Raw genomic sequence first — 27,926 nt, 5'->3', positions numbered from 1 at the left:
GCTAGGTTCAGTTGTTTGGGATCTGGGTGCATTATTTCTCCATGGTTCTGTGTAAGGTGCATGGGTAAGATTCTTAATTTTTGGTGTAGCGCCTGTGAGAGTTGTAGGAGCGTGGTGAACCACGGCTGCCGTGCCCACGTGGGTGCTACTAGTATCATGGTCATTGAATGCTATTGCAGTTTTCAAACCACTAATGGAATTAGTGGGAGAGGGGGAAAAGCGTATGCAAATTTGTTGGACCAATTTATCCATAATGCATTGCCCTGCGACAGGTGGTGTGGGTACCTGGATGTGAAGCTTTGGCATTTTGCGTCCTGATGAATGGCAAAGAGATCTATCTCCGGTTGTCCCCATCTTTGGAAGAATGGTTGCAGTATTTGGTTGTGCAGTTCCCATTCGTGTATTTGTTCTGACTCTCTGCTTAAGATGTCTGCTATCTGATTCTGAACTCCTGGTAGGTGTTCGGCTAACAGATAGATGTTTTGAGGAATGGCCCATCTCCAAATTTTCTGCGCTAGTCTGGATAGTTGGAGAGAGTGTGCCCCCCCCCCCCCCGTTTTTGAATATAATACATTGCTGTCATGTTGTCTGTTCTGATCAGGACTGCTTTGTTGAGAATATGCATTTGAAAAGCTTTTAATGCTAGCAACACTGCTAGTAGTTCTAGTTGATTTATGTGCAGTCATTTTTGCTGTACACTCCATCTCCCTTGTACTGTGTATCTGTCCATATGAGTTTCCCATCCGGTGAGCGATGCATCCGCTGTTAGCACCACTTGTGGAATTGGTTCTAGGAACGACCGCCCTTTGGAAATGTTTGTCGTATTCCACCACTTCAGAGAGCGGTGTGTGCGGTCGTCTACCAACACCAGATCTGTAATCTGACCTTGAGCCTGATTCCACTGTGTTGCTAGACATTCTTGAAGCGGACGCATTTGTAGTCTGGCATATGGAATCAGCAGTATGCAAGAGGACATCATCCCTAATAACTGCATGAACACTCAAGCTGTTAATGAGTGTTGCGTTTGAAATCTTTGGATCAATGTGAGCATTGTTTGAATCCTGACTGGATTGGGGTATACTTTGGCTTTTTCCGTATTTACAGTAGCCCCTAGGTATTGTTGAACCTTGTTTGGTTGTAGGTGGGATTTTGTGTAGTTCACCGTAAACCCTAGATGGTGCAGCAGTTGAATTGTCTTTTGTGTGTTTTGAAGACATTCCTGTTGTGACGTGGCCTTTATTAGCCAGTCGTCCAAGTAAGGGAAGACATGTATTTGCTGTCTTCTTAGGTGTGCTGCACCCACTGCTAGGCATTTTGTGAACACTCTTGGTGCTGTTGTGACTCCAAACGGAAGGACTTTGAACTGATAATGTTGTCCTTCTACTACAAACCTGGGGTATTTTCTGTGGGCTTTGTGAATTGGGATATGGAAGAATGCGTCTTTTAGATCCAGTGTAGAAAGAAAGTCCCCTTTCTTCAGTAAAGGAAGTACTTGTTGGAGCGTAACCATGTGGAAATGTTCCGAATTTATGTATGCATTGAGAGGTCTTAGGTCTAATATTGGCCTTAGAGATCCGTCTTTTTTGGGAATTAGAAAGTATAGAGAGTATACTCCTGTTCCTTGTTGATGTTGTGGAACCTTCTCTATGGCATGCTTTTGTAGCAGTGATAGTACTTCCTGTTTTAATAATGTTAGATGATCTTGACTCATTGGACACTGTTTGGGGGGGATGTTTGGTGGGGTAGCTGTGAGTTCTAGGCAATAACCATGTTGGATAATTTGTCTCACCCACCTGTCTGATGTGATGTTTTCCCAGACAGGTAGGAACTGTGATAGGCATCCCCCGACCGGTGTTAAATGGTCTGGGGGAGCTGTATGAAGTCACTGTTTTGGGGTAGGGGAGTTGCGGTTGTTGTTGTTCCCGCAACCTCTACCTTTGTTGTTATTACCTCTGTAACTGCCTCTAGAATTCCCTCTGGGTGATGTTGGGGTAAAAGAGGTTGATTGCTGGCTTGTGCCTGTATTCTTTGATCCGCCTCTATAGGTGGACCGACTAAAGGAACCCCTCTGAGCTGGCTGTTGCAATGCTCCCATTGACTTAGCCGTTTCTGTGTCCTTTTTCATTTTCTCTAACGCCTCATCTGTACCTGAGCCGAAGAGTGTTTTCCTACCAAAAGGCTGGTTCAATAAAGAAGTTTGTACCTCCTGTTTGAACCCTGATACCCTGAGCCATGCATGTCTTCTTAACATGATACTGGTGTTTATGGATCTTGCTGCAGTGTCTGCTGCGTCTAAGGCGCACTTAATGGAAGTGTTAGTTATTATCTTCCCTACTTGTATCAGCTGATCTGCCCTCTTTTGGTGTTCCTTAGGGAGATGTGTAATGAGTTTATCTAACTCATCATAATGAGCTCTATCATAACATGCAAGTAGCGCTTGAGTATTTGCAATGCGCCAGCTGTTTGCCGCTTGGGATGCTACTCTTTTGCCAGAGGCATCTATTAACTTGGACTCTTTGTCAGGAGGAGGAGCTTCTCCTGCTGTTAGTGAGTTTGCCCTCTTACGAGCGTTTGAGATTACTAATGAGTCCAGAGGTATTTGCCCCTTAATAAATACAGGGTCTTTTGGGGCTGCCTTATATTTTCAACTCTTGGGTTTAACACCCTAGCTCTCACAGGATCTTTGAATATGTCTGATGTGTGAGTGAGGAGACCCTTAAGCATAGGTAGGGTCCCTGAAGATTTCTGTGCAGCAGGTAGTGTTTCTAAAAGGAAATCTTCTATCTGAGGTTCCGTATGTAAATCTACCTTGTGGTATTTTGCTGCTCTATTAATCAATTGCGCAAAACCCGAGTTATCATCCGGAGGAGAGGGTTTTGAGGGATACAGGTCAGGGTCATTATCATTATCGTACACTGCGTCATAATCCTCCCATGGGTCTGTGTCTTCTGGAATAGTATTGTTATCATTAAGCATGGGCTGTAAATTCGTTCCGCTTGCGGAATTTGCGGATTTTCTGCGATTTCGCAATCCGCGAATCTCGCGAAATCGCGGTAAAATCCACGAATCAGCGGGGACGAATTTTCAGCCAAGCACTTACAGGGTTACAGCAGGAGGTGCAAAAGTTGAAGCTAATTTTTTGTAAACTTTTACAAAAGGGTTACAATGAAATTAACTTCAACTTGGGCACCTGCTGCTGTAAGCCTGTAAGTGCTTCCTGGCGCCTCGTTGCCTACTTGCAACTATTCTCTGACCCTGCTCTGACCCTTGAAGCAGGGTCAGAGAATAGCTACAAGTGAGGCGCCTGTGACGAAAATTAAACCTCAACAGGAAGCACTGACAGATATAAAAACAAGCATTTGCAATGCAATAGGTCTTGCATTAGGAAAGTTTGAGCTATTGGTCTTGTAAATGACAATTTTTTTTATTTATGTCTGTGTTGGTTTTGAAAATAGCAAAATTAATAGCTTTGTCATTTACAATGCCAATAGTTATAACTTTCGCAAATGTGACACCAATAGCATTTGTAATGCAACATGTTTTGTATTTACGTGACTTAGCTGTATTGATATTACAAATTACAATGGCTTAATTTTTTAAAATAATTAATACTTAAATAAAAGTGATTTTAATTTATAATGGCAATAGCTTAAACTTTTGTAAATAACTTTTGTGAAGATTATGTTCAGTGTATTTTATTGTGACGAAAATCCAAGAACAGAAGTGAAATATTAACATATTTTTGTGACATTTGTAATAAAGTTTGAAACATTGAGAGAACATATTTGAACCAGTTGTTGTTGAATGGTTGCGCAGATTGATGCTGGGGTGGCGCTGAGTGGTGCTGTGGTGGTGCTGAGTGGTGCTGTGGTGATGCTGAGTGGTGCTGTGGTGGTGCTGAGTGGTGCTGTGGTGGTGCTGAGTGATACTGGGATGGTGCTGAGTGATGCTGGGGTGGTGCTGAGTGGTGCTGTGGTGGTGCTGAGTGATGCTGTGGTGGTGCTGAGTGATGCTGTGGTGGAGCTGAGTGGTGCTGTGGTGGTGCTGAGTGGTGCTGTGGTAGTGCTGAGTGATGCTGTGGTGGTGCTTAGTGGTGCTGTGGTGGTGCTGAGTGATAATGTGGGGGTGCTGAGTGATGCTGAGGTGGTGCTGAGTGATGCTGTGGTGGCGCTGAGTGGTGCTGATTGGTGCTGTGGTGGTGCTGATTGGTGCTGTGGTGGTGCTGAGTGGTGCTGTGGTGGTGCTGAGTGGTGCTGTGGTGGTGCTGAGTGGTGCTGTGGTGGTGCTGAGTGATAATGTGGTGGTGCTGAGTGATAATGTGGTGGCGCTGAGTGATGCTGTGGTGGCGCTGAGTGCTGCTGTGGTGGCGCTGAGTGCTGCTGAGTGATGCTGCTGAGTGGTGCTGCTGAGTGGTGCTGTGGTGGTGCTGAGTGGTGCGGAGTGGTGCTGAGTGATGCTGTGGTGGTGCGGAGTGATGCTGTGGTGGTGCGGAGTGATGCTGTGGTGGTGGTGCTGAGTGATGCTGTGGTGGTGCTGAGTGATGCTGTGGTGGTGCTGAGTGATGCTGTGGTGGTGCTGAGTGATGCTGTGGTGGTGCTGAGTGATGCTGTGTTGGTGCTGAGTGGTACTGTGGTGGTGCTGAGTGATAATGTGGTGGTCCGGAGTGATAATGTGGTGGTGCTGAATGATGCTGGGGTAGCGCTGAGTGATGATGTGGTGATGCAGAGGGCAGAAAGGCACAAAAAGCAGTCTAACAAAGGGCAGAAGGGCAGAAAATCAAGGGAAAAACGAGTCTAAGAGGGCAAAAGGGCACAAAAAACGAGTCTAACAGAGGACAGAAGGGCAGAAAAACAAGGGAAAAACGAGTCTAAGAGGGCAGAAGGGCACAAAAAACGAGTCTAACAGAGGACAGAAGGGCAGAAAAACAAGGGAAAAACGAGTCTAACAGAGGGCAGAAGGGCACAAAAAACGAGTCTAACGGGGCAGAAAGGCACAAAAACGAGTAACAGAGGGCAGAAGGGCACAAAAAACGAGTCTAACAGAGGGCAGAAGAGCACAAAAAGAAGGGAATAACAGAGGGCAGAAGGGCACAAAAAACGAGTCTAAGAGGGCAGAAGGGCAGAAAAACAAGGGAAAAATGAGTCTAACAGAGGGCACAAGGGTACAAAAAACGAGTCTCACAGGGGGCAGAAGGGCAGAAAAACAAGGGAAAAACGAGTCTAACAGAGGGCAGAAGGGCAGAAAAACAAGGGAAAAACGAGTCTAACAGAGGGCAGAAGGGCACAAAAAACAAGTCTAATAGGGGGCAGAATGAATCCCGCCCTGCGTGTTTGTCCACGAAGATGCCACCTTTTTGTGCAATACCTCTACTCAACTGGAGTACTTTCTACTGTCTAATCAGTAAGTGCTCCCTCGTTGGCTAAATGTATAGGGGAAGATTTACAATAACTGGCGCATCCCAAGGGATGCGCCAGTTATTGTGCGCCGCAGCTCAGCCCCCCATGGTGCGCCGCATTTACAATGTGGCGCACCATGTGGCAAAAACGGCACAGATGCACCACGCATCTGTGCCGTAAAAGCAGCGCGTTGCTGGAGCTGCATCGCGCTTGCGACGCAGCTCCAGCAATGCTCTGGGGGCCCTATCTCCCCAATGCTGCATCAAGCCTTGCGCCTGCTTCAAGCAGCCGCAGGGTTTTGACGCAGCATTGGCCTAAAACTGACTGAGTGAAATCTTGTAGATTTCACTCAGCCACTTTTAGGAGGCGTTCCTGCGGAGGAACGCCCTCCCCTGCGCCGGAACGCCTCCTGATGGCGCAGGGCTTGACAACGTGATGCATCTCCCATATGCGTCACGTTGTTAATATACGCCGCACCATGGCGCCTCTTTTGTGCTGCCGCTGCGTCACAAAAGGTCTCGGTAGAGGGTGGCAGTGGTGAACCAGAGGATGGCAGTGATGAACCAGACGGTGACAGTGATGAACCAGAGGGTGGCAGGGGTGAACCAGAGGGGGACAGTGCTGAACCAGAGGGTGGCAGTGGTGAACCAGAAGGTGGCAGTGGAGAACCAGAGGGTGGCAGGGGTGAACCAGAGGGTGGCAGGGGTGAACCAGAGGGTGGCAGTGGTGAACCAGAGGGTGGCAGTGGTGAACCAGAGGGTGGCAGGGGTGAACCAGAGGGTGGCAGGGGTGAACCAGAGGGTGGCAGTGGTGAGCCAGAGGGTGGCAGTGGTGAGCCAGAGGGTGGCAGTGGTGAGCCAGAGGGTGGCAGTGGTGAGCCAGAGGGTGGCAGTGGTTAACCAGAGGGTGGCAGTGGTTAACCAGAGGGTGGCAGTGGTGAACCAGAGGTGCTGTGATGTACCAGAGGGTGGCAGTCGTGAACCAGAGGGTGACAGTGCTGAACCAGAGGGTGGCAGGGGTGAACCAGAGGGTGGCAGGGGTGAACCAGAGGGTGCTGTGATGAACCAGAGGGTGGCAGTGGTGAACCAGAGGGTGGCAGTGGTGAACCAGAGGGTGGCAGTGGTGAACCAGAGGGTGGCAGTGGTGAACCAGAGGGTGGCAGTGGTGAACCAGAGGGTGGCAGGGGTGAACCAGAGGGTGGCAGGGGTGAACCAGAGGGTGGCAGTGCTGAACCAGAGGGTGGCAGTGCTGAACCAGAGGGTGGCAGTGGTGAACCAGAGGGTGACAGTGCTGAACCAGAGGGTGGCAGGGGTGAACCAGAGGGTGGCAGGGGTGAACCAGAGGGTGGCAGGGGTGAACCAGAAGGTGGCAGGGGTGAACCAGAAGGTGGCAGGGGTGAACCAGAAGGTGGCAGGGGTGAACCAAAGGGTGGCAGGGGTGAAGCAGAGGGTGGCAGGGGTGAAGCAGAGGGTGGCAGTGATGAACCAGAGGGTGGCAGTGATGAACCAGAGGATGGCAGTGATGAACCAGAGGGTGCTGTGCCCATACACAACCGCATGGGTAACTTCGGCATGCAAGCGGCCCGCGAACACGCAAAAAAAACCACGAACACACATAAACCCCCGCGAACACGCAAAAAAACAAAAATACGCAAATTCGCGGATTGCGAATTCAATTTTCGCCCATACTTAGTAATCATCCCTAGGAAGGTCCCCATCCCCTGTGTCACTTTCTACATCTGTTTGAGGTGTAGATGGGCGTGGTGTAGGTGGAGGAATAGCTGGCAGAGTATGAGGAAGAGGAGAAGAGGGTGTGTCCATAGGCTGTGGAGAAAGGGGAGGAGTTGTATTTGTCCCCATTGTTCTCTTTTTAGGAGGAGGGACTTTGTCCTCCAATGGCTGAGTCTTCCTCTTTTTAGGAAGTTTTGTCACCACCTTGCCAGTTTGTGGATCAATAAACAAAGTCTTTTGTTTTGGATCGGTTTGTTGCTCTTGTGTCGGTACCGAAGTCTTTGGGTCCGAAAGGTGCTTTTGCTTCTGCGTCTCGGTGTGATGTGTTTTCGGCACCGAGAGTTTGCTCGAGTCGGGTTTTTTCGGTGTCGAGGAAGTCTTCGACGTCGAAGCATGTTTCGGTTTCGACATGGAATGTTTAGACTGCAAGCTCTCTTTGGTATGGAGCTTCGGTGTCGATGTCGACCGTTTCTCGGATCCGACATGGTGGGAGACCGAGCGTTTCGGTTCCGAGCCGGAAGGCGGGGCGTCGGAAACTTTTTTCGGTTGTCTGACCGGGCTCGAAGGCGGGGTCGACACCAACCGGGGTCGGTTTTTCGGTAAAGGGACGTCGTCACTCACGGTTTGATGAACGTCGACTTCTTCAACTTCAGACTCATTCGATTCCGACCCGTCCTAATCTTCTTCTTCCTCCTCAGGGTGTTGGACCTCGAACAGTTCCGGGATTGCATCTGACTCCATCCTCCACATCTCGTGTCTTCGGGCTCGACGGTTTCTAATCGTCGACTTGGAGGAGAAAGCCGCACAGGCTTCGCAGTCCCTGGATTCGTGGGCAGGTGATAAACAGAGGTTGCACACCTCGTGTAGGTCCTTGTGTGGGAATTTAGCACCACACGTTGGACATTTCTTGAATGGAGTCCTTTCCATGGACTCCGGGCTGGACTACGTCGAGATAGGCCTCCCGGTCTCGTCGACGTAGAGTTGGAATTTTCTCTTGTTGGCGTCGAAACGCGTCGAAATGTGAATGAATTCGCGCTCGATAAACAATACCGTCAAATTGGAAAGGGAATATGCGCCGAAATATAACTCCTTTTTGGAAGTCGATCCGGAGCGCTACGATCCTCATCCAAACCTGATGGCGGAAAAAAACAATCTAAGGATGGAGCCGATGCCCATGCACACTATCACCCAAGGGAGGAGTCACCAGCCTCGTGACTACAAAAGACTTCTCCAAGAGAAAAACAAGTGCAATCATCTGAGCCCAACACCAGATGGCGATCTATTCATAAATGTACCATCTGCAGCCCATATGCCTCGAACATAGCATTTTCCGTTCGAGGCATATGAGCTGTAGAGCGTACACTTGTGGATACACTATACAGCAGTTACCCCGTTAGCGGTGGCTACCTGTATGTGATGCAGTAGTTTGAAAAAGTGTTCTTAGTACAGCCTGGCCCAATTAGCTTGTTGTTTTGCCTACACATCTACACAGTAGTGTTTTGTGAAAGTATGCTGTGTAGACCATGTTGCAGCTTTGCAAATGTCCTTGATGGGGATGTTTCCTAAGAATGGCATGGATGTCCCTCACTTGCGTGTGGAATGCGCTCTAGGGGGAAAGGATACTGTACGCTTTGCTTTTTGGTAGCATAATTGGATGCATTTAACGTTCAACCCGGCAATTCCAGCTTTTTATATAGGATTGCCTTTATGCGGTGGTGAAAAAGCTACAAAAAGTTGTTTAGTTTTCCTGAAAGTTTTTGTCCTTTCAAAGTAGTAAAGAATAGCTCTTTTGATGTCAAGCGTATGAAGAACCCATTCTGCTACTGAGTCTGGTGGAGGAAAAAAGACTGGGAGCTCAACAGATTGGTTAAGGTGAAAAGCCGAAACTACTTTAGGTAATAATGTAGGGTTTGTCCTTAGAACCACTTTGTTGTGATGTATTTGCAAAAATGGTTCTTGTATGGTTAATGCCTGGAGTTCACTTACTCTTCTAAGAGAAGTGATCGCCACAAGGAAAACTACTTTCTATGTGAGAAACTGTAACTCACATCTATGTAAAGGTTCAAATCGGGGACCCATGAGCCCAGTAAGGACAATGTTTAGATTCCATACCAGAGAGGATGGAATTCTGGGAGGAATTATCCTTTTAAGGCCTTCCATGAGTGCTTTGATGGCAGGTACCCTAAACAATGACAAGTGTCTTGTTTTGTAGGTATCGCAGTAAGATGTACTCGTATGGATGTGTATGCCAGATTACATCTTTGTAGATGCAGGAGATAACAAATAATGTTTTGAATTGAAGCATCTAGTGGATTGATTATATTGTTATTGCAGTAAATTACGAATCGTTTCCATTTAGCTGCATAGCATGCTCTAGTGGTAGGACGTCTAGCCTCTTTAATTATGTTCATGCAGTCTGTTGGGAGATTGAGGTAACCAAACTCTAAGGTTTCAGGAGCTAGATTGCTAGGTTCATTTGAGCTGGATCTGGATGTCTTATCTCTCCATGGCTCTGTGTGAGAAGCTTTGGGGAAAGGTGCAACTTTTGGTGTGGAACTATTGAGAGTTCCAGCAGTGTTGTGTACCATGACTGAGGGGCCCACGTTGGAGCAACCAGGATCATTGTGAGAGACTGGTTGAGCCTGTGCACCAGTAACGGAATGAGCGGGAGAGGCGGAAAAGCGTATGTAAATCTGCCTGACCAGTTCATCCATATCACATTGCCTTTGGACAGTGGGTGTGGATACCTGGAGGCAAAGCTTGGGCATTTTGTGTTTAAATGTGTGGCAAACAGATCTAGGTCTGGGTGGCACCACATCTGAAAAAACCGATGAAGAACTTGCGGATGAAGTTCCCATTCATGAATCTGCTGTTGTTGACGACTGCGCAGATCCGCAATGTGATTGTGTATCCCAGGTAGATGCTTTGATAAGAGGTATATCTTTTGAAGAATGGCCCATCTCCATTTGCTTTGTGCTAGGCGTGAAAGCTGCAGAGTGTGTGCCCCCCCAGTTTTTGTATATAGTACATTGCTGTCATGTTGTCTGTCCGGATGAGGACAGCTATGCCTATGAGGTGTATCTGAAATGATTTTAGAGTGAGAAATATGGCCAGTAACTCCAGGTGATTGACGTTGAGGAGTTTCTGTTGAGGGGTCCACATACCCTGAATGGTATGGTTTAGGAGAGGAGCTCCCCAGCTGGTGAGCAATGCGTCCGCTATTAGCACTATTTGTGGAACCGGATCCAAGCATGGCCGCCCTCTGGAAAGATTTTGTTTGATATGCGAGTGATATGTGCGGCTGTCCACCAACACCAGATCCGTAAATTGACCTTGAGCTTGGTTCCACTGTTATACATTCCAGTAATGGACGCATCTGGAGTCTTGCGTAAGGGACAATTAAGATGCAAGGGGCCATCATCCTTATTAGTTGCATGAACACTTGAGCTGGTAGAGAGTGTTGTGGTTGAAATTTTGCTATGAGAGCTTGCATACTGGCTATCCTGCCCGGATTGAGGTGTGCAAGGGCTTTGGAAGTATCTATTGTTGCACCTAGATATTGTTGGGTGTGGGACGGTTGGAGATGTGACTGTGAGGTTTATTGTGAATCATAAGTTGTGCAGCATCTGAATTGTGTTGTGTGTTTGTTGTGTGTTTGTTGAACACAAATGCTGCGTGACTTGACTATTATGAGTCAGTCGTCTAGGTAAGGAAACACATGAATGTGTTGTCTTCTTAAGTGGGCTGCTACCACTGCAAGACATTTTGTGAAGACTCTGGGTGCTGTTGTGACTCCGAATGGAAGGACTTTGAATTAGTAATGTTGTCCGTCCACTACGAACCGTAGGTATTACCTGTGAGCAGGGTGAATAGAAATGTGGAAGTAGGCGTCCTTGAGCTCTAGAGTGGCAAGTAAGTTGCCTTGTTGGAGCAGCGGGAGGACCTGTTGGAGAGTGACCATGTGGAAGTGGTCCGATTGTATGTACAGGTTTAACGGTCTGAGGTCTAATATTGGCCTGAGAGTGCCGTCCTTTTTTGGAATGAGGAAATAAAGAGAGTAAACCCCAGTACCTTGATGATGTAGGGGAACCGGTTCTATTGCATGCTTTTGCAAGAGAGAGAGACCTCCTGCATTAGAAGCATGAGATGTTCTGTAGACATCAGACGTGGTTTGAGAGGTATGTGGGATGGAGGGTAGAGGGGAGTTCCAGGCAGTAACCATACTGGATAATTTGTCCCACCCAGCTGTCTGTGGTGATGGAATTCCAGATAGGAAGGAACTGTGATAGTCTTCCTCTGACCGGAGTGGAATGGTCTGGGGGGAGTGGAGGGAAGTCACTGTTTTGTGGTGGGGGACTTGCGGGTGGTAGAACCACGTCCTCTCCCTCCGTTGTTATTGCCTCTGTAAGTCCCTCTAAAATTTCCTTTGTTAGGGGAGGTTTGAGTGGGGCTTTTATAAGTGGAAGAGGTGTTTTCTGTGCCAATGGTTTTGGAGGCGCCTCTATAAAAGGAGCGACTAAAGGAACCTCTACAAGTTGTCGCCTGTAGAGCCCCCATAGATTTGGCTGTTTCTGTGTCATTTCTTATCTTTTCCAAAGAGGTGTCCACAGTAGGTCCAAACAAGTGTTCCTGATCCAAAGGTTGATTGAGGATGGTAGACTGCACCTCCTCCTTAAAACTCGATATGTTTAACCACGCACATCTGCGTAGTAACACACTTGTATTAATTGTGCGAGATGCTGCATCGGCTGCATCCAGGGCACATTTAATAGAGGTATTTTTGATCAACTTTCCTTCTTGTATGAGATCATTTGCCTTGGTTTTATATTGGTCTGGAAGATGTTGCATGAGCTTCTCAAGCTTATCACATTGGGCCCTGTCATACCTTGCTAGTAAAGTTTGTGAATTAGCAATACGCCAAAAATGTGCCGCCTGTGACGCAACCCTGTTACCAGATGTGTCCAATAGTTTAGACTCTTTGTCTGGCGGAAGGGCATAGCCTGTGGTTTGGGAATTTGCCAGTTTACGAATATTTGAAACTACTTGTGAATCTAGAGGGAGTTGACCCTTAATGTAAGCTGGATTGCTTGGAGCTGGTTTATATTGCTTTTCAATTCTAGGATTGACCTCTCTAGCCATGACTGGATCTTAAAAAACTTCAGGGGCATGTTTAATCATCCCTTTTAGCATAGGAAGAGTATTTGTTGATTTTTGAGGCTGCGAGAACGAAAGTCTCTAATAACAAAAACTTCCTCCAAAGGGTCTGAGTGGAGTTGCACCCCATGATATTGTGCAACTCAGGTTTATAGGTTCAGGTTTATAGTCTTTATTTCGATTTAAAAAATCATAAAAGACACACTGTAACATGTTAATAAAATTCCAAATTTTCAGATAATCTTAACAGAATACATATGAAATAATTATAATTTGAAAAATACCCCAACATCGACTTAATACAATAACTAGACGGAGAAAAAGGACTAAGCAAAACAAAACAGGACCATGTTTAAAAAATTATTAAAATATTATTAAACTACATGGAATACAAAGACAAACCTGACAAAAACATCAGAAAATTATAAAATACAAAAGATTTAGTAAATACAATTAAACAAAACCATTCCTAGTACAGGTTGCATAATACATTGTTATTCTATTTTGAAGAGGGGGAAAAACAGTTGATCTTAAAAAAGAGGGCAACGGAGGCTCCAACCAAAAAAGTATCTACTTTGTTGACCTGATAATCCAAGCCCACCCTAGGAATTTGGCTAGGCTCACCACAATCACCTCAGAGGTGTTGGTTCTTAAAGTCCAAACTGCCTCTACAGACTTTCTAAAGGGGAGGCGCTGAAACAGGGGTTTTAGCCATTTAGTTCGCAGTGCTTTGTAATTAGGGCAAGCAAACAGAAAATGGCCCTCCGTTTCCTTGTAACATGGACACCATCTACAAAATTCAGTAGCCCCATTAGACCACTTATTTGTGAAACTGTTTAGTGGCAAAGCTCCTACCCGAAACTGATGGTAGAGTTTCTTGTCTAGCGGTTTAGTAATGACATCCCAGTATGACTCACGGGAGGGGTCCAACTTGAAGGTCAGAAACCTTCCCGTGAGACTAGTGGAGCTGGAGGCTGAGACACGTATTTGGCGGAGCGATGCCCAATACAATGCCTTGAATTCCGGTTTAGAGGGAAAAGCGCTAGTACTAGGAGATATCCACAACTGTTCGAGCCCCATATCTACTAGAATGTTTTTTACCGTTAGAAGCCAAGGGATTCTCCCAGAGCCCCCGATTGACCTGACTTCAGCCAATTCCTTGGCGAAAAGGGTAAGATCGGGGGAGGTCCATATGCGTCTCCAGAAAGCCACCAATCTAAATCTGGCCATCTCATCGATGGGAAGACAGCCCAGATCTAAACAGAGGGGAATTGATGGGGTTGATTGGGGTAATCCTATCAGGTTCCGTAGAAACTTACACTGTGTTTTAAATAGGCTAGAGAGATCCAAGTAACCCCAAAGATCAGCACCGTATAAGATTGCTGAATTAATCTTAGTATCGTAAATCTTAAGTGCTGGGGTAACCCTTTTTGTAATTGATCTCTTTTGCTCATTCAATAAACAACCAGTAAGTCGGGCAAGCTTAAGCTGTTGGGCACCGACTTGATCTTTCCATCCCAGACGACGGTCAAGAGTAACCCCCAAGTATGTCATAGTCTCAACTTGTTCCAGGTTGGCTCCACTCATGCTTACTGAGCTCCGGACAGGATGGTTCCTTGTGAGGACCATAAACTTGGTTTTGCCCACGTTTACCTTAAGTTCATTAATGGCACAGAACTCCTCGAAGCGGTCCAACGCCCGCTGTAGTCCGCTTCGTGTTCTTGAGAGGAGTAGGGTGTCATTGGCGAAGATGAGCATAGGGAACCTTGTCCCTGCCAACAAAGGGGCATCAGTGGGGGTGTCTGTAAAAAATTTGACCACCCGATCTATGAATAAAAGGAAGAGTGTGGGCGCCAGGACGCACCCCTGACGGACACCTCGAGTTACGGGAAAAGGTTCCGTCACTTGTCCCTGTCCACCCCACCGCACCCTTGCATAGTTGTCGTCATACATTTTAACTATTAGGTCGAGTAGCTCCAGGGGTATTCCTAATTCCCTCAAGACACCCCACAGTTTGTCCCTCGGTACTAGGTCGAAGGCAGACTTCAGATCGATGAACGCAGCAAAGATGGTACCACCGCCAAGCAAAACCACCTTCCAGTAGATCAGACAAAATCTGAACACCTGGTTGATGGTGCTCGTTCCCGATCTGAAGCCCGCCTGCATGGGAGATAGTATGTGCTCTAGTTCAATCCAGCCTTGGACCCTGCCCAGAACCATGCGTGCAATGATTTTTTGAATGGAGTCAATGAGACTAATCGGGCGATAGTTGCCCGGATTCGACCTATCTCCTTTTTTACATATTGGGAGTATCTCCGCCCTCTTCCATGACTTGGGAATTCTGGCTACTTTGGCTATTGCATTAGCAATCTTAGCTATATATGGCACCCAAACAGCAGGACTACCTTTAAACAGATCGGCAGGGATGAGGTCCATCCCTGGCGCTTTCCCCCGCTGGGTCAAACCAAGTGCTAACTCCACTTCGATTTCCGAAAAAATAAGTTTCTCCACACAAATAGATGGCAAAAGCGCCTCACCCGGTGTGCGTGGGGGATTAGTATTTGCAGCACAAAATTGTGCCGCATAGAAGGTAACCCAAGCTTCGGGGGGCACGTGGTTAGAGGGGGTGCGTGAATCTGGGTCCTTCCCCCACTTTACTAAATCCCAAAATCCTTTCGGGTTATTCGAAGTGGAGGCAGCCAATAGGTCCGACCAATACATATCCTCCCACTCCCGTTTTGCTTCCCACTGTGTTTTCCTGTACAGCAACCTAGCTGCTTTAACTGCATCCTTGTTCCGGGCTTTAACTGCCTTGATAAGATGGCTATGGGCCTCCCTGCATTTTTTGTTATACCATTTCTGGCAGGGGACATTTAATTTAGTGGTTCCCTTCTGACACGGAAGGGAAAGTAGGATCTTTAGTTGATCAAAACAGCGTTCATGGAGGTCAATATTGTGCAACTCTATTTATTAATTGAGCAAACCCTATGATGTCATCTGGAGGGGATGACCTAGAGGGATATACATCCAGCTCAGGTAGATCTGGGACATTATAATCTTCCCAAAAGTCATGAGGTGGAATACTGTGGATGTCATCATCAGTATCATCATTATCATGTGGTGGTCTCTGTTCTCATCCCCACCCCTTATATCCTCATCATCATCTTGTGGTGCAGGTGAAAGAGGAGGCGCTGGAGAGAGTATTATGTTTGGAAGATTTGGAGGTGGAGAGAAAAGCCTCATAGGTTAAGTGGCTGAGTCTTTTTTCTTCAAGGGTATCTCAGGAGTCTCTGAGGTGTCCAATTTCCTCTTTTTAGGTGGTATAGTAGTGACCTGACCGGTAACGGAGTCGATATGGAGTGTTTTTTGTTTTGGATCCGGTGGATCTGGATGAAACAGTTCTTTTGATCCACTGTCTTTTTTCAGTACCGAGGACTTAGGCTCAGAGTGGTGCTTTGGTGTGTCGCCTTTAGCTTTAGGAGGGGTTTTAGTTTCCTCCTGCTTAGGTGGAGTTTTCGGTACAAAAGGGGGTGGTGAACAGTCAACAGATCTGGGTTTAACCCATCACCGTTCTTTAGCTTACTCTGCCACTCCAGTTCAGACATGGCCATATGCAAATCAGTCTGACCCTGTGCCTCATGGGAACAGTCCAGCCTGAACTGCCAAGCCATGCCTTTCTGCCTTGTTCGCCATAAGTTGGCAGGGTATGCTCAGATGTGAATCCCTTGCTCACTTTGCCACTGGATTCAAGCAAGCCTGGCTGAAGACGGCTGAAATGCCAGAAACCGATCCTAGGAAGCTTGTTTTCGGTCCAGGGAAGTCATGGCTTGGCAGTTCGGGCTGGACTGTTCACGTGAGGCACAGGGTCAGACTGATTTGCATATGGCCATGTCTGAACTGGGGTGGCAGAGTGGGCTAAAGAACAGTGATGGATTAAACCCAGATCTGTTGACTGGGTGTGAGTGTTTGATTGGTTCAGATGCTCCGTCCATCACCACCCCCTTTTGTACATCCTTTTGCCTGAAGCATCTATTATTTTTGATTCCTTATTAGGAGGTGGTGCCTCACCTGATGTGAATTTGCTCTTTTTCTAGCATTTGACACGACTAGGGAATCTAAGGATAGCTGACTTTTAATGTAAGCAGGATCCCCAGGAGCAGACCTGTACTTTTTTCTATTTCTGGGTTTATGATCCTAGCTTGTACTGGATCTTTAAACACTTCTGGGGCATGATTAATGACCCCTTTAATCATGGGTAATATTTGAACAGTTTTTTTGTGATTGCTCAAAAGTGTCTAACAAAAAATCTTCCTCTGCCTCATCTGAGTGCATTTTTACATTATGATAGATGGCAGCCCTATTAATTAGATGTCCAAACTCAATATTATCTTCAGGAGGAGATGGTTTGGATGGATATGTATGTGCGAGGGATATCTGGTACATCTTGTGGGTTTGGATATTCCCAGTCTGGTATATCAGCAGGATAGGGAAAGGGCTCATCTGGGTCTCCCCATCCTCTATGTTATACTCATCTTCATTTTGAGGAGGTGTCTGTAGAGGTGAAGATTGAGGTGGAGAATTTTGTGGTGAACGAGCAGGTGAAATTTGAGGTGAGGTGTTAAGAAGGGTGCATAGGTGAGGTGAGAGAATCTCTTCTTGACAGGCACTGGAGTTGAAGGTGCTGTATCTATCTTCCTCTTCCTATGTGGCATAGTGGAAACGTGTCTTTTTTCTGGATCTATGTATATCCTTTTTTGCAAAGGATCAGGTCTAAAAGCTCTTCTTGAGAAATTGCTTTCGGCGCTGATTTTTTCGGCTCCGGGCCTAGTTTCTGTTTGTCTTCATAAATGCAAAAACAACCATTTGCATATGGTCATGTCTGAACTGGGGTGGCTTGGTGAGCAAAATAACGATGGGTTAAACCCAGATATGTGACTGGGAGTGAATGTTTTACCATTGTGCAACATTTCGTCCATCATCTTGTGTGTTTTGCTGTTCACCCTATGTGGGAAGTCTATGCCCAGACGTGGGTCCCGTGCTCACTACGCCACTGGAGTCAAGCTATCCTGACTGAAGAAGGCTGATAGCCAGAAACCGGTCCTAGGATGCTTGATTCCGGTTAAGGAAAGACATGGCTTGGCAGTTCGAGCTGGACTGTTCCCATGAGGCACAGGGTCAAGAATGATTTGCATATGGTCATGTCTGAACTGGGGTGGCTTGGTGAGCAAAATAACAAAATAACAATGATTTAAACCCAGATCTGTGACTGGGGGTGAATGTTTTGCCATTGTGCAACATTGCGTCCATCATCTTGTGTGTTTTTCTGTTTGTCTTTAGCCTTAGGAGTTGTTGTATAGTCCTTTGGCGTACTTTTCGGCACAGAAGGTATTGTTTTCGGAGCCGAGGCCTGGTTTGAGGGCTTGGAGGCATCGGAAGCAGGCTTTGTAGGTTTCGACACCGAAGATTTTGGGGTGGAAGCAGGCTTCATTAGTTTCGGTGCCGTATTGTCTTTAGGAGTCAACGGTTTCTGAGTCTTTTTCGGAACCCGGTAGTATCGGCACGTGCGGTTTGCTCAGTATGGAGCTACCGGAAGGCTTTAATATTTTCTTTGGAGCCAGGCTCGATGGCGGGGCTTTCGAAGCAATGTCTCGGTCTCGACTGGGCCCCGAAGGCAGAGTTTTGACCTTAGCCTTTGGTTTATGAGTTGGGGCTGGGGTAGGGGCAGTCGTACTCACGCGTTGACCTGATGGTATGGATTCATCGGAGTCATCTGCCTCAGATACGATCTGGAGATCATCGGAATCTTCCTCGGGGACACATGGACCTTCGTCGAAGATATCCACGGGTTCCGGAGCTGATCTCTGCATGTCGCGTCGACGGGCCATCCGATCTCGAATGGTCTTCTTGGATCGAAAGGACGCACAAGCTGTGCAGCTCGACACAGGTTACACACCCCGTGATGGTCGCTGTGTGGAAATTTTGCTCCACACACGGGGCATTTTTTTGAATGGTGTCCCTTCCATGAGGTGTAGGCCTCACCACGTGGGTAGGCCAAACGGCCCGCGTCGACGACCGGAATCGAAGTGATGAAGTCGAGTCTATGATGTTAACGTTTTTAGAAAGTTTTGCGTGTCTAAGTCTTTGAAAAGTAGATTTTAGAACCGGAGCAGAAAAGTTGCATCCGTACCCAGTGGCGAAAAAAACCAATCTAAGGATGGAGCTGATGCCCATGCGCACTATCGTCCAAGGGAGGAGTCACCTATCTCGTGACTACAAAGACTTCTTTCAAGACGACAACAAAATGCAATTATCCGAGCCCAACACTAGGTGGTGATCTAATGCAAAGTGTAGAATCTGCAGCTCATATGCCTCGAACATGTTTCTTCCAGTTGCAGGAAGAATGTTTTGTAAGTTTTAATGCACATTATCGCTTGCTCCCATAGACACGGTTAAATTCTTCAGCCCTACATTTGTGCTCTTAGACAGCATATAAAATGGATCTGGTTTTCTTTGAACTACCTTAACAACATTGATTTCTGTTTTACTTGTCCTGTGCTTCCAATCTTGTATCTTGGGTACTACCTATTCTGAACTCTCCCCTCTGTGATTCGTGTTGCCTTCTTTTCTACTGAATGCTTCATCTCTCATACTTCTCACTATCCATTTTTGGACAATCAATTTTTGTCAGTGCGGTATCTTTTTACTCTGTGCGCTTGCTCTCTCCTGTTATCCGCAGTCTCTTCTTTCTCTTTTGTTCTCGGTGCTGTCACTATCATTCTCAGTAATGTTCATGCAGTGTCTTATCTGTGCTTCCCCGCATGTGGTGAAAAATATATGAACTGAAAAAACATATACAAAGTATGTAATCACAACAAACAAATCGTACAGGGCCACACACCATGAAAAGAGTAACTAAAAGCTGAAAAGGGTACGCTGCCATAAGTAAATGCCAGTAGGAAGTTAATTTGTGTATCTCAAATATGCAAAGTACATGACTTTATTATGTTATGAAACATTAATCTGGAACAAGATGGACTTTATGAAGAAACTGATGAAGAGCGTTTTAGAACTGAATGATGATAGAAATATTAAAACAAATCTTTGGATAGAGGACAAGATAGCAAGACCACTCACCTTTGGAGCGAGTCTCCCTTCAGTGACAACCAGAGTATCCCCACTGCAGATCTTCAAATCCTTTAGGGATGCCATCTGTGGACATGAAGATCAGTATCACACACAGAAAAGTGGTACATGTTCAATGGAGGATGCAGGAAAATGTGACAGATAGTATGAGGGCAACAAATGGTGCTCATTATTACATAATTCGATGCCACACATTTAATTGCAAAGGCAATGGTTCTCACTTTTGGTACATATTGGCTTTGCCAATTCATCATAGCCATGCTGTACAGTTTCCTTAATGGCTGAATCAGGGGGGGAAAGCATATTCCGTCACTATGTGGGCTCTCACCCCCCACATGCAAGCACCTACAAAATGGCACCGCTGTTTTTTTCCTTTTTATTTTCCAATCCAACTCGGATCAGCAAATAAAATGAAAGAAATGCAAGCGAAAGTGGCTGATGAAGCCGTTTATGCAACATGATGGGCTAGTTAGGGCTGAAGCTGCACAGAAGACCAGAAACAAAACAGGACCATCTAATTCTTGAAATTCCTTAGGAGAACAACAACATGGTTTTACATATTTTACTTGCTGGGAGCAAAACGGTCCCCAGCATGGCTCTAGAGAAAATGCACCCCTGTAATGGGTTCCCCATTGCGAATTTATGTGAGTTTACTGGTTTTCACCTCAGCACAGACGACAGTCATGGTGCATAGAGTGATTCCTGTGACACACAATCTGGCACAGAGACCACATCTGTGGCACCATTGTGTACATTCCTTTAATGAGAGTGAGATACCATCGGCTCACTAGTCTACAGTGGTGCAGTAACAGATGATAGTGGCCTTTTTAATTATCGCCTGCCAGGCAGAATTGCCTAACAGTCACGCCTATTTTTTTTTATTGGCCTGCAAGTCCACTGTCACCAGGTCATTTTCTCTATTCGTGTGGGACATAGGTGACTTGTGAGTGTAAGTGACATGTAAATGCAGCAAGTGTGTGGACTGTGTGGTACAGGTGTCAGTGAACGCATAGGAGTCCGTTTTGATTTTCTGCACTGCAGTGGTACCTAAGATGGAGGGCTGGAGCAAAGCCCAAGCTGCAATGTGAACTGCAAGGCTTCCCCAAAGTATTTATGAGGTTCTTTGTATTGGAAAAAAATTTAGGGTGTGAAGGATACCCAAATAGGCCTCTCTGTGGTGTAAGTAAAACCCGTTGCACTTTTCCTGCTTCACTCTTCCTCAGAAATGTTACACACAACAATTTAGTCAAGTGGGGAACCCTCTCCCTCTTTCGTGTCTTTGTTGTTGGTGTACTTTGACAAGAGACTCAACACCCACCCCATGCTCTTGTGAAACCAAGAATATGTCTGGAGCCGCCTCCCATTGCAGGACGCCCGTGGGGGAAAAAGGGAAGTGATCTGGGCAGATTAGAAGATGACTACTGGGGAGATGCGTGCCGTTACCCCATGAGGTGGCAATAGGAGCAGGGTTCCAGTTGAATCAGCTAAAATGGCTCTATAAGCTTAACTATACTAAATCCATGTTATTCTGTATTCTCTTACTCAGAGCTCTGTTCACAGGTGGGCAGAAAGGCACATAACTTCATACAATCTGGAAAAAACTGCACCACGATCCGGTTCTACTGGGATGGGGTTGGCTGCAGAATCTCAGGGGTATTATATGTAACAGTGGATATCTCCCCACAGTTGGTGGTCATGGGAACGTAGGGGTATCAGACTCTGAACCAATATGCACTGCGTATCTGCAACATGGCCCTGCTGGTAGCTCAACAAGATTTGATCCACAGATGGGGACGCACCACACTACCAACATTATGAGAATGGATTCCAAAATGGATTAGTGCATCATAACAGAAAAACTAGTGCACCAAGTTGGGGGCTGTCCAAACAATTTGGAAGTGTGATGCCCAAGGATGGCGACCAAAGACGGTGACCTAGAACACCATCTGAAAGTCAGCAGATGTGGGATAGAATGGGGGTAATAATGGCTGGAAATGGACTATGTAAGGTTGATCTGTGCGGGTGAAGACACGCCGAACAGTGTGTTTATGTCAAGGCCAAACTTCGAGGGGTTGATAATGGAATCGATGTATGTCATGTTGAGGTTTATGGTTATGAATTACTTTGGTAATTGTTTGGACCGAAACTTTCAATAAAAAGGTCCAAAAAGGCTTTCAGTCATTGGGTACCCCAACCACAGATACGACCCCTTGCAGGTCGCTTTTTAACAAATTTGGAGAAATGGTACATTACTAAAACATCAGATAAACGGCTGCTGTCAGATATTTATGCCTTTTTAAACACCCTCAGGCAGCACAGTACATCTCCAGCCCAGCATAGGTGGCAATCTGAAATGGAACGCAAGCTCTCCCCCAAGGAATGGCATGATATTATACATAGGGCCAGAGCCTCCTCGTGCAGTACCGCGGGCAAAGATATGTTTTTGAAAATTGCACATCATTGGTACTACACGCTAGCAAGAACAATGGAAACCGGGAGGGAATGGGCATTGCTGGAGTCTTTGTGGTCACCCGGGCACGCTCCCTCATATTTTTTGGTCATGCTTGAAGATACAGGAATGCTGGGAGGTAATTCTTCAGGACATAGACGACATATACCACACGGATTTACCCAAATTCCCCTCATGGATATTCCTAGGGCTCCCCAATGCCTTGATGTATCCCCTTAGATCTTGCTGCAGCAGAGCAATTAGTCTGACTTTAGAAATGGCCAAAGAGGCACTATTGGCTAGATGGGGCACGGCACAGATACCCTCTCGCCTGGACTGGCTATACAAGCAATGGGAAATACTGGGGATGGAAAAGATTACAGCAAGCCTTACACGTTCCCTCCCTAAATTCGACAAAACATGAGGCACCACCAAAGAATTCTTATCCAACTAATTGACTGAACTCACCTGCCCGAACTACCTTAGAGTGCTCCGTCTCACTAAGCCTCCCCCCTCCCAAAGGAATAAGGATAACAGCAGGCCGTACCCGCCCAGATCATCTATGTGACACTTGCCTGACACACCACACACATATAGGAGGTAGACCTCTTTACCCTTCCCTTTCTCTTCTACTTACTTCCTTTTATGCCTTTACATCTAGCTCATATAAATGTAGGTGGCGGCTATTGTAATGCTGGTCTTTTCAAAATTAATAAAAGATTTAAACCATAAAAAGGTGCAAAAAAAAAAAAAAAAGAACTTGGCAGGACCAGAAACGGAAGAATACACCTAAGTCAGGACCTGCATGAATTCGATCCCAGAGCCAGACTTGTGGAAACACAAACTCTGCCTACAAATGTAATACAAGTAATGAACCAAGAGTTATCTGCCAGAATAAGGGTGCTGGAGCAGGAGAGACTAAGAAACTCTTCTGTGTTCCAGGGTAGAGTCACTGTCAACTCCCCCTCACCAGATTTGGGAACAGCAACTAGAAAGGTTCTGCAAACTGTCAGGATAAAAGTTGCCTGCAGTGCTTTGAAGGAAGATGTTGGGGACTGTGGGGAGCTAGGGCAGGAAGAGGTGGAACCTGTCGGAAGGGAAGGATCTGCACTGCCAGCTCGTATGGTGAGGCCTTAATAGTGGTGAGACATGCTCAGAAACATAAGCACCAATGACTACATGGAAAGCACACAAAAGTTAAGAAGACAAAGATCCTGTGACTACTCAGCGCTGAAAAGTCTGACAACATTCAGTGGGCTTATCTAATGAAATAAAACACCTGTGGTGACTTCAAAATCAGACTCCAGATCACCAGTGAACTGTGGTGTGCTACTCACTTTCTTTGGGTGGTGGTTTGATACGGGCCAGAGCAAGATTCCCCCAATGAAAATTCACCAGACCACAATTGTGGAATGTACTGTAACATCTTCATCACCGATGCTAACACTGCATGCCTTCGTCAGGCTGGGGCCTGAGCAGGAAATGTCCAAGGCAAAAGCTGGGCAGATTGAGAGTGAGCCAGCTCAGTAGGCAGTGTAGAACATACCAAAAGGAGTGGCACACACTCTGCATCCCGCTGGAACACGCAGGCCCAGCCTGCCTAAGCAACAGCAAGGCAGAATTGCACAGTGCATGGATCAGATGGCCTGGCAGAAACCTATGCTTTGGACTACCTATGCTCTACCTACCCGCAATCACTTAAGGAAGGATTGAAAGGGTTTAGCGGTAGATATACGAATGGTATCTATCAGTTATCTGAAGTGGGCCAATGACCTAACTTACACTGAAGAACCATAAGACACCTTGGCCAGGGGACAGCCAGGATAAGTTCTGGCTATCTCCCTGTCACAGTGTTTTACTGCATTGATAACTGTGCATTGATTGCCCTCTAACATGTATGTGCAGCATTGTGTTGTGAATCAGAAATAAAATTAAAATATTTTCTCTTTTTAAGTGAAAGGATTAGCTGACCTTGATTAATTGACAGATATTAGACATCTTAGTGAGTAGAGATTCTACCCAATACTTTCTCACTGAGTAAGCCTTGAACTGCTCGATTTTGCTACCCCGAGGGTCAAGGAATAAAGGGGAGTACTGTGCTCAGCCAAGGTTAAATAGGGAAGCCCCGTGACACGATGGGTTCTCATAGTTACAATTTGAGCCTAGCAACCACTGACTGCCATAGGACACCTGGAAAAGTTCCCCCCTTACAAATGTGATAGTGTTTTGCATGAAGGTAAACAATGAGATGAAGCGAGCCAGACAGGAAGCAAGAGTCTTTTTAACGAGAGCAATATATGGGACTCATCAGCTACACGAGAAACTAGGTACTTAAGATTAACTGGCAAGTGGGTGACGTACAAAAAGTCCAGGGAAGAAACAGGGGCTATGCTTCAAAAGCAATTATTGACAACATTCTAAGGTGAACGTCTAGAATGGCCTTTAGAAGATATATAAAAAAGTCTTTCAGTGAAGAGAATAGCACTATGAAAGAAAATAGAGAATACCACACAATTCACACCAGTTGGTGGCCCATGCATATCCAGAGTCTGCATAGCTTATGGGGAGTTCAAGAAGAGAAGATGCCCACAATGATCATAGTCACTGCTTTGTTAAAATACTAGATTATATGATTCTATATGGATTCACATTGAGAACGGGTAGTTCCGGCTAGCGGATATTCCTCTGTGCTTTACCGGGTCATTGGCTGGGTTAATCAGAAGCCTGGGGATGTACCCATACACCAATAACAGTGGAGTAGAACAAAACTGATCACTGTGCACCAAAGCTAAACAGTCAGTTTTCCGTTTCTAGTGGAGTAAAGAATATTGTTAAAAACCTTCTCTACATATGCAATAAGCTAATATTCAGCCTGTTCTCAGATAACAGGGGTGTACTGGTTATACATGAGCGACTAGTTTGATAGTCTCTGGGGAAGCCTGGTGAAACACAAGGCCACTTCTTCCATGTTGGGGGAAACATACTACTACTTCTTTACTTCTGTGGTGAAGTCCACTACTACCTACTTGTCACTCACCGGAGAAGCACAAGGATATTATGTCCCCTCTGGAGAAGCACAAGGGATCTGGTGATTTGTAGGCCACGCATCCTGCATGTTTAATGATGCACAACACAGGTACTTTTGCGCTCTTATGATTTCTCTCAATGGTGCAGCACAAGGCTACTTCTACCACTTTGGTGAAGCAAAAGAACCACTTGTCAAAAGTGAAACACAAAAGTACTTTCTTTTTTCTTTAGTGAAATTAGCACATGCCTTTCCCTCTCCAAGGAAGACAAAGGTCATCTTTCAGTCTCTTGCAAAGCGATGGGTGAGCTTTACCCTCAAAGTAACAGCAAGGGAATCTACAGAGTTCCAAACTGTTTTCTAAGTGCAACCTAGGAAGCACAGTCATAATGAATTAGGATGTCAGGTGGCAATACTTGGTCTTTTTTCTGAATAAAGTACAAACATGTAGGTGAGAAAGAAATATTAAGATGTAACTATGATGGAGATGGTTATAAATAATTTAGTTGCTTGCCATACCACCTCATCCAAGGGTTCGCTAGCTTCATAGCACCAGTCCATCTTCCTCAAATGCCATCCATCGTCACCTGCAGAAATGTAACAGAGAACACAAGGAGGGAATTACTACACTGAAAATGTCACACAGTGACAGCGAAAACAGAATGAAAAAAGGTGACAACCAATCATAGCAGAAAAGACAGGAAGACGATAACAGCGGATAACAGAATGAGGGATGATGCCAAAAACTAAATATGGAAGGAGAAGGCAACCACAAAATACAGTTAGGAAAACAGATTAAAAAGGGGCAATGACCATGGGAACTAAAAGGTGACAACTTAAATATGACCTGAAGGCATCAACAGCAGCAGACGGGGATAGGTGACAACTTCAAATATATTAGGTGTAAAATGGCGAGAACTGAAACAGAACTACTGCACAGCATAGAAAAATGATAACGGAAAACAGAAGTTATGAATGAGTCAACATTAACTGAAAAAAGGAAATATGGTAAATGAAGACAGCTGATGGAAGGTTATCTGGAGAAGACAAAGAGACCAGACAAACACATCCATACATAAATACATCCAATCCACAAAAAGACACATGACATACAAAAATTAAGGCGAAATATACACTTCACTTTTCAAACACAGTGAGGCAGAAACACATATCTCACTCATTACACAGCGTCTTTTGTATTTCATTAGGTTGGTTATGTATGCTTGGTGATTTCTGCCCATGTCAATGAAAGACTGGATAAGGTACCGTCCACAATCCACCAGAATCCAGAAAGTAAAGTTAATGAAAACAATATGGACTCTCCACTATCTCCTTCCCAACCACTATTAGAGCAACTGAGACTAACCTGATAATCCAGCCTTTGCCAGCATCATCTCCAGACACTAGAAGTAAGCATAAACCAGCAGTCAGTAAGGATAAGGACTGACAAAATAAGGGTGCATATAAGTTGGGGGCTGCATTGTTAAGAGTCAGTGTGGCATGTGACCAAAAAGGAGTGTTCGCACTTGGGAGATAAATGCAATTGCCCTCCTTCAAAGTAAACACTGGAACTCATTTGTTGCTTTGGGACGTCTGATAAGATGACAAATAAAGAGGAGATGATGAGTGGGGCAAGACCAACAAGCCCCTTCCACCCACAACATGTTTATAGTATTGCATGAGATACTTAATGAATGGAGCACATACAAGCTTCTAAAAGAGGAAGACTTCCTTACTTAAGAGTCTGAGAATCATCAATTGAGAATGGTCTATCTTTACTGATAAAGGAATGGTCAAGGTAGCGCCACCTTAGAATTAAAAATGATCTACCTATTGTAGCGGAAAGTTTCAATTCTCTTGACACGGAGGGGAGGATAAGGCTTAACTTTCTTCACTGTTATTCACCAAAAGTCTTTAACATTATAAGATTTCAACATTAAACTACATTTCCCATAAGTCCTTAAGAAAAAAGAAACCAGTCCATCCAATCAGGATGCTGCACTCCCATATAATAATCCCTGGAGACTCTTCGTCTCCTTTCTTCCTGCGAACATAGCCGTTTTTTCCAAAATTCACTCTTGTTTCTTTGGTTCTGCTCCTGAGAAAGAAAGTATTGTGTAAGAGTCTGTTTTCAGATGATTAGGATTTAATTATCAATCTGCAGAATGGAAATATCAACTTAAACAGGTCTAAAAAGATAAACCGTAATAAATCATAAATGCATGAATTACACACATTTAAATTTCCAGCGCATACTGAAAGTCTCATATTTCGTTGGGTGGGTCTACTAAATATTTTAGAAGACTGGGTGGGGCAATCCTCACCTCTATGTCCTTAATAGAATTTAAACTTTTCGCTACGATAGCTAGGAAATGTTTCATTTTATGGCTGGACCCAGAGGCGAGGATAAGGCTAGTTCAAATCTTTTCCTTCACTAGAGTTGCCAGATTTGAGACTGGTTTAAAGTCAACCCTTTTAAAAGCAGAATCTGATGACCAGTCTGCTGTATAAAGGGTGTCCTCTACTCTAGCTCCCAGTGAAAAGGCTTTATAAGCCAATTGCCCCTCTCACAGAGTGAGCCCCAAACCAGGAGATATCAATGCCAGTCTCTTGCATCATCCATCTGACCCACCTGGCAATAGTAATGGAAGAAACCGCTTTATGAAGTTTAGAGAGAGCGATAAACAATTAACTCTCTCCGCAAGGATGAAGGTCATCTGTCATAGCCTAATATGCCTTTATTGCTTTAACATTGCATAGTTTTGGAAAAATCTGGAAAAGCTGTGTATGACACAATCTTTGAAATACTCTTTGAACAATATGAAGAGTTACCCCTTCAGGTGAATACTCTATCTGTTATATCCAACACTCGTTCATCCAAGACCACTCGGCAGGAAATCAAGGACAATTAGGTGGTAACTCTGCCGATAGTTGCTTCCTCTACAGGTTTTCATTCGAAGGCCATGATTTGCGAAAATACAGAATCTTAGCTATGCCCCATGAAGTGGAAAATATGGGCTTGGGAGGGA

At 45.5% G+C, this 27,926-nt stretch overlaps 1 protein-coding gene across 8 annotated transcripts in view; it reads right to left on the bottom strand.

Moving 5' to 3' along the window:
* Positions 1–27,926, bottom strand: part of USP40 (ubiquitin specific peptidase 40) — a 660,245-nt gene that overhangs the window by 312,156 nt on the left and 320,163 nt on the right. For 4 of the 8 annotated variants that reach the window (XM_078681394.1, XM_078681399.1, XM_078681395.1 and 1 more), the window contains exons 23-25: positions 26,264–26,300; positions 25,417–25,484; positions 19,415–19,489 (exon numbers count right to left, since the gene is read on the bottom strand). In XM_078681394.1, the coding sequence (XP_078537520.1) occupies positions 19,415–19,489; positions 25,417–25,484; positions 26,264–26,300 (180 nt within the window). The remainder of the gene's footprint in view (positions 1–19,414; positions 19,490–25,416; positions 25,485–26,263; positions 26,301–27,926) is intronic. The other 4 variants (XM_078681396.1, XM_078681398.1, XM_078681397.1 and 1 more) reach the window with 1 other exon arrangement.

This window comes from Lissotriton helveticus, chromosome 3_1 (genome assembly GCF_964261635.1).
Source record: "Lissotriton helveticus chromosome 3_1, aLisHel1.1, whole genome shotgun sequence".
Classification (NCBI taxonomy): domain Eukaryota; kingdom Metazoa; phylum Chordata; class Amphibia; order Caudata; family Salamandridae; genus Lissotriton; species Lissotriton helveticus.
Note: the sequence above shows the minus strand (reverse complement) of the source record. Positions and strands in the feature narration are given on the sequence as shown.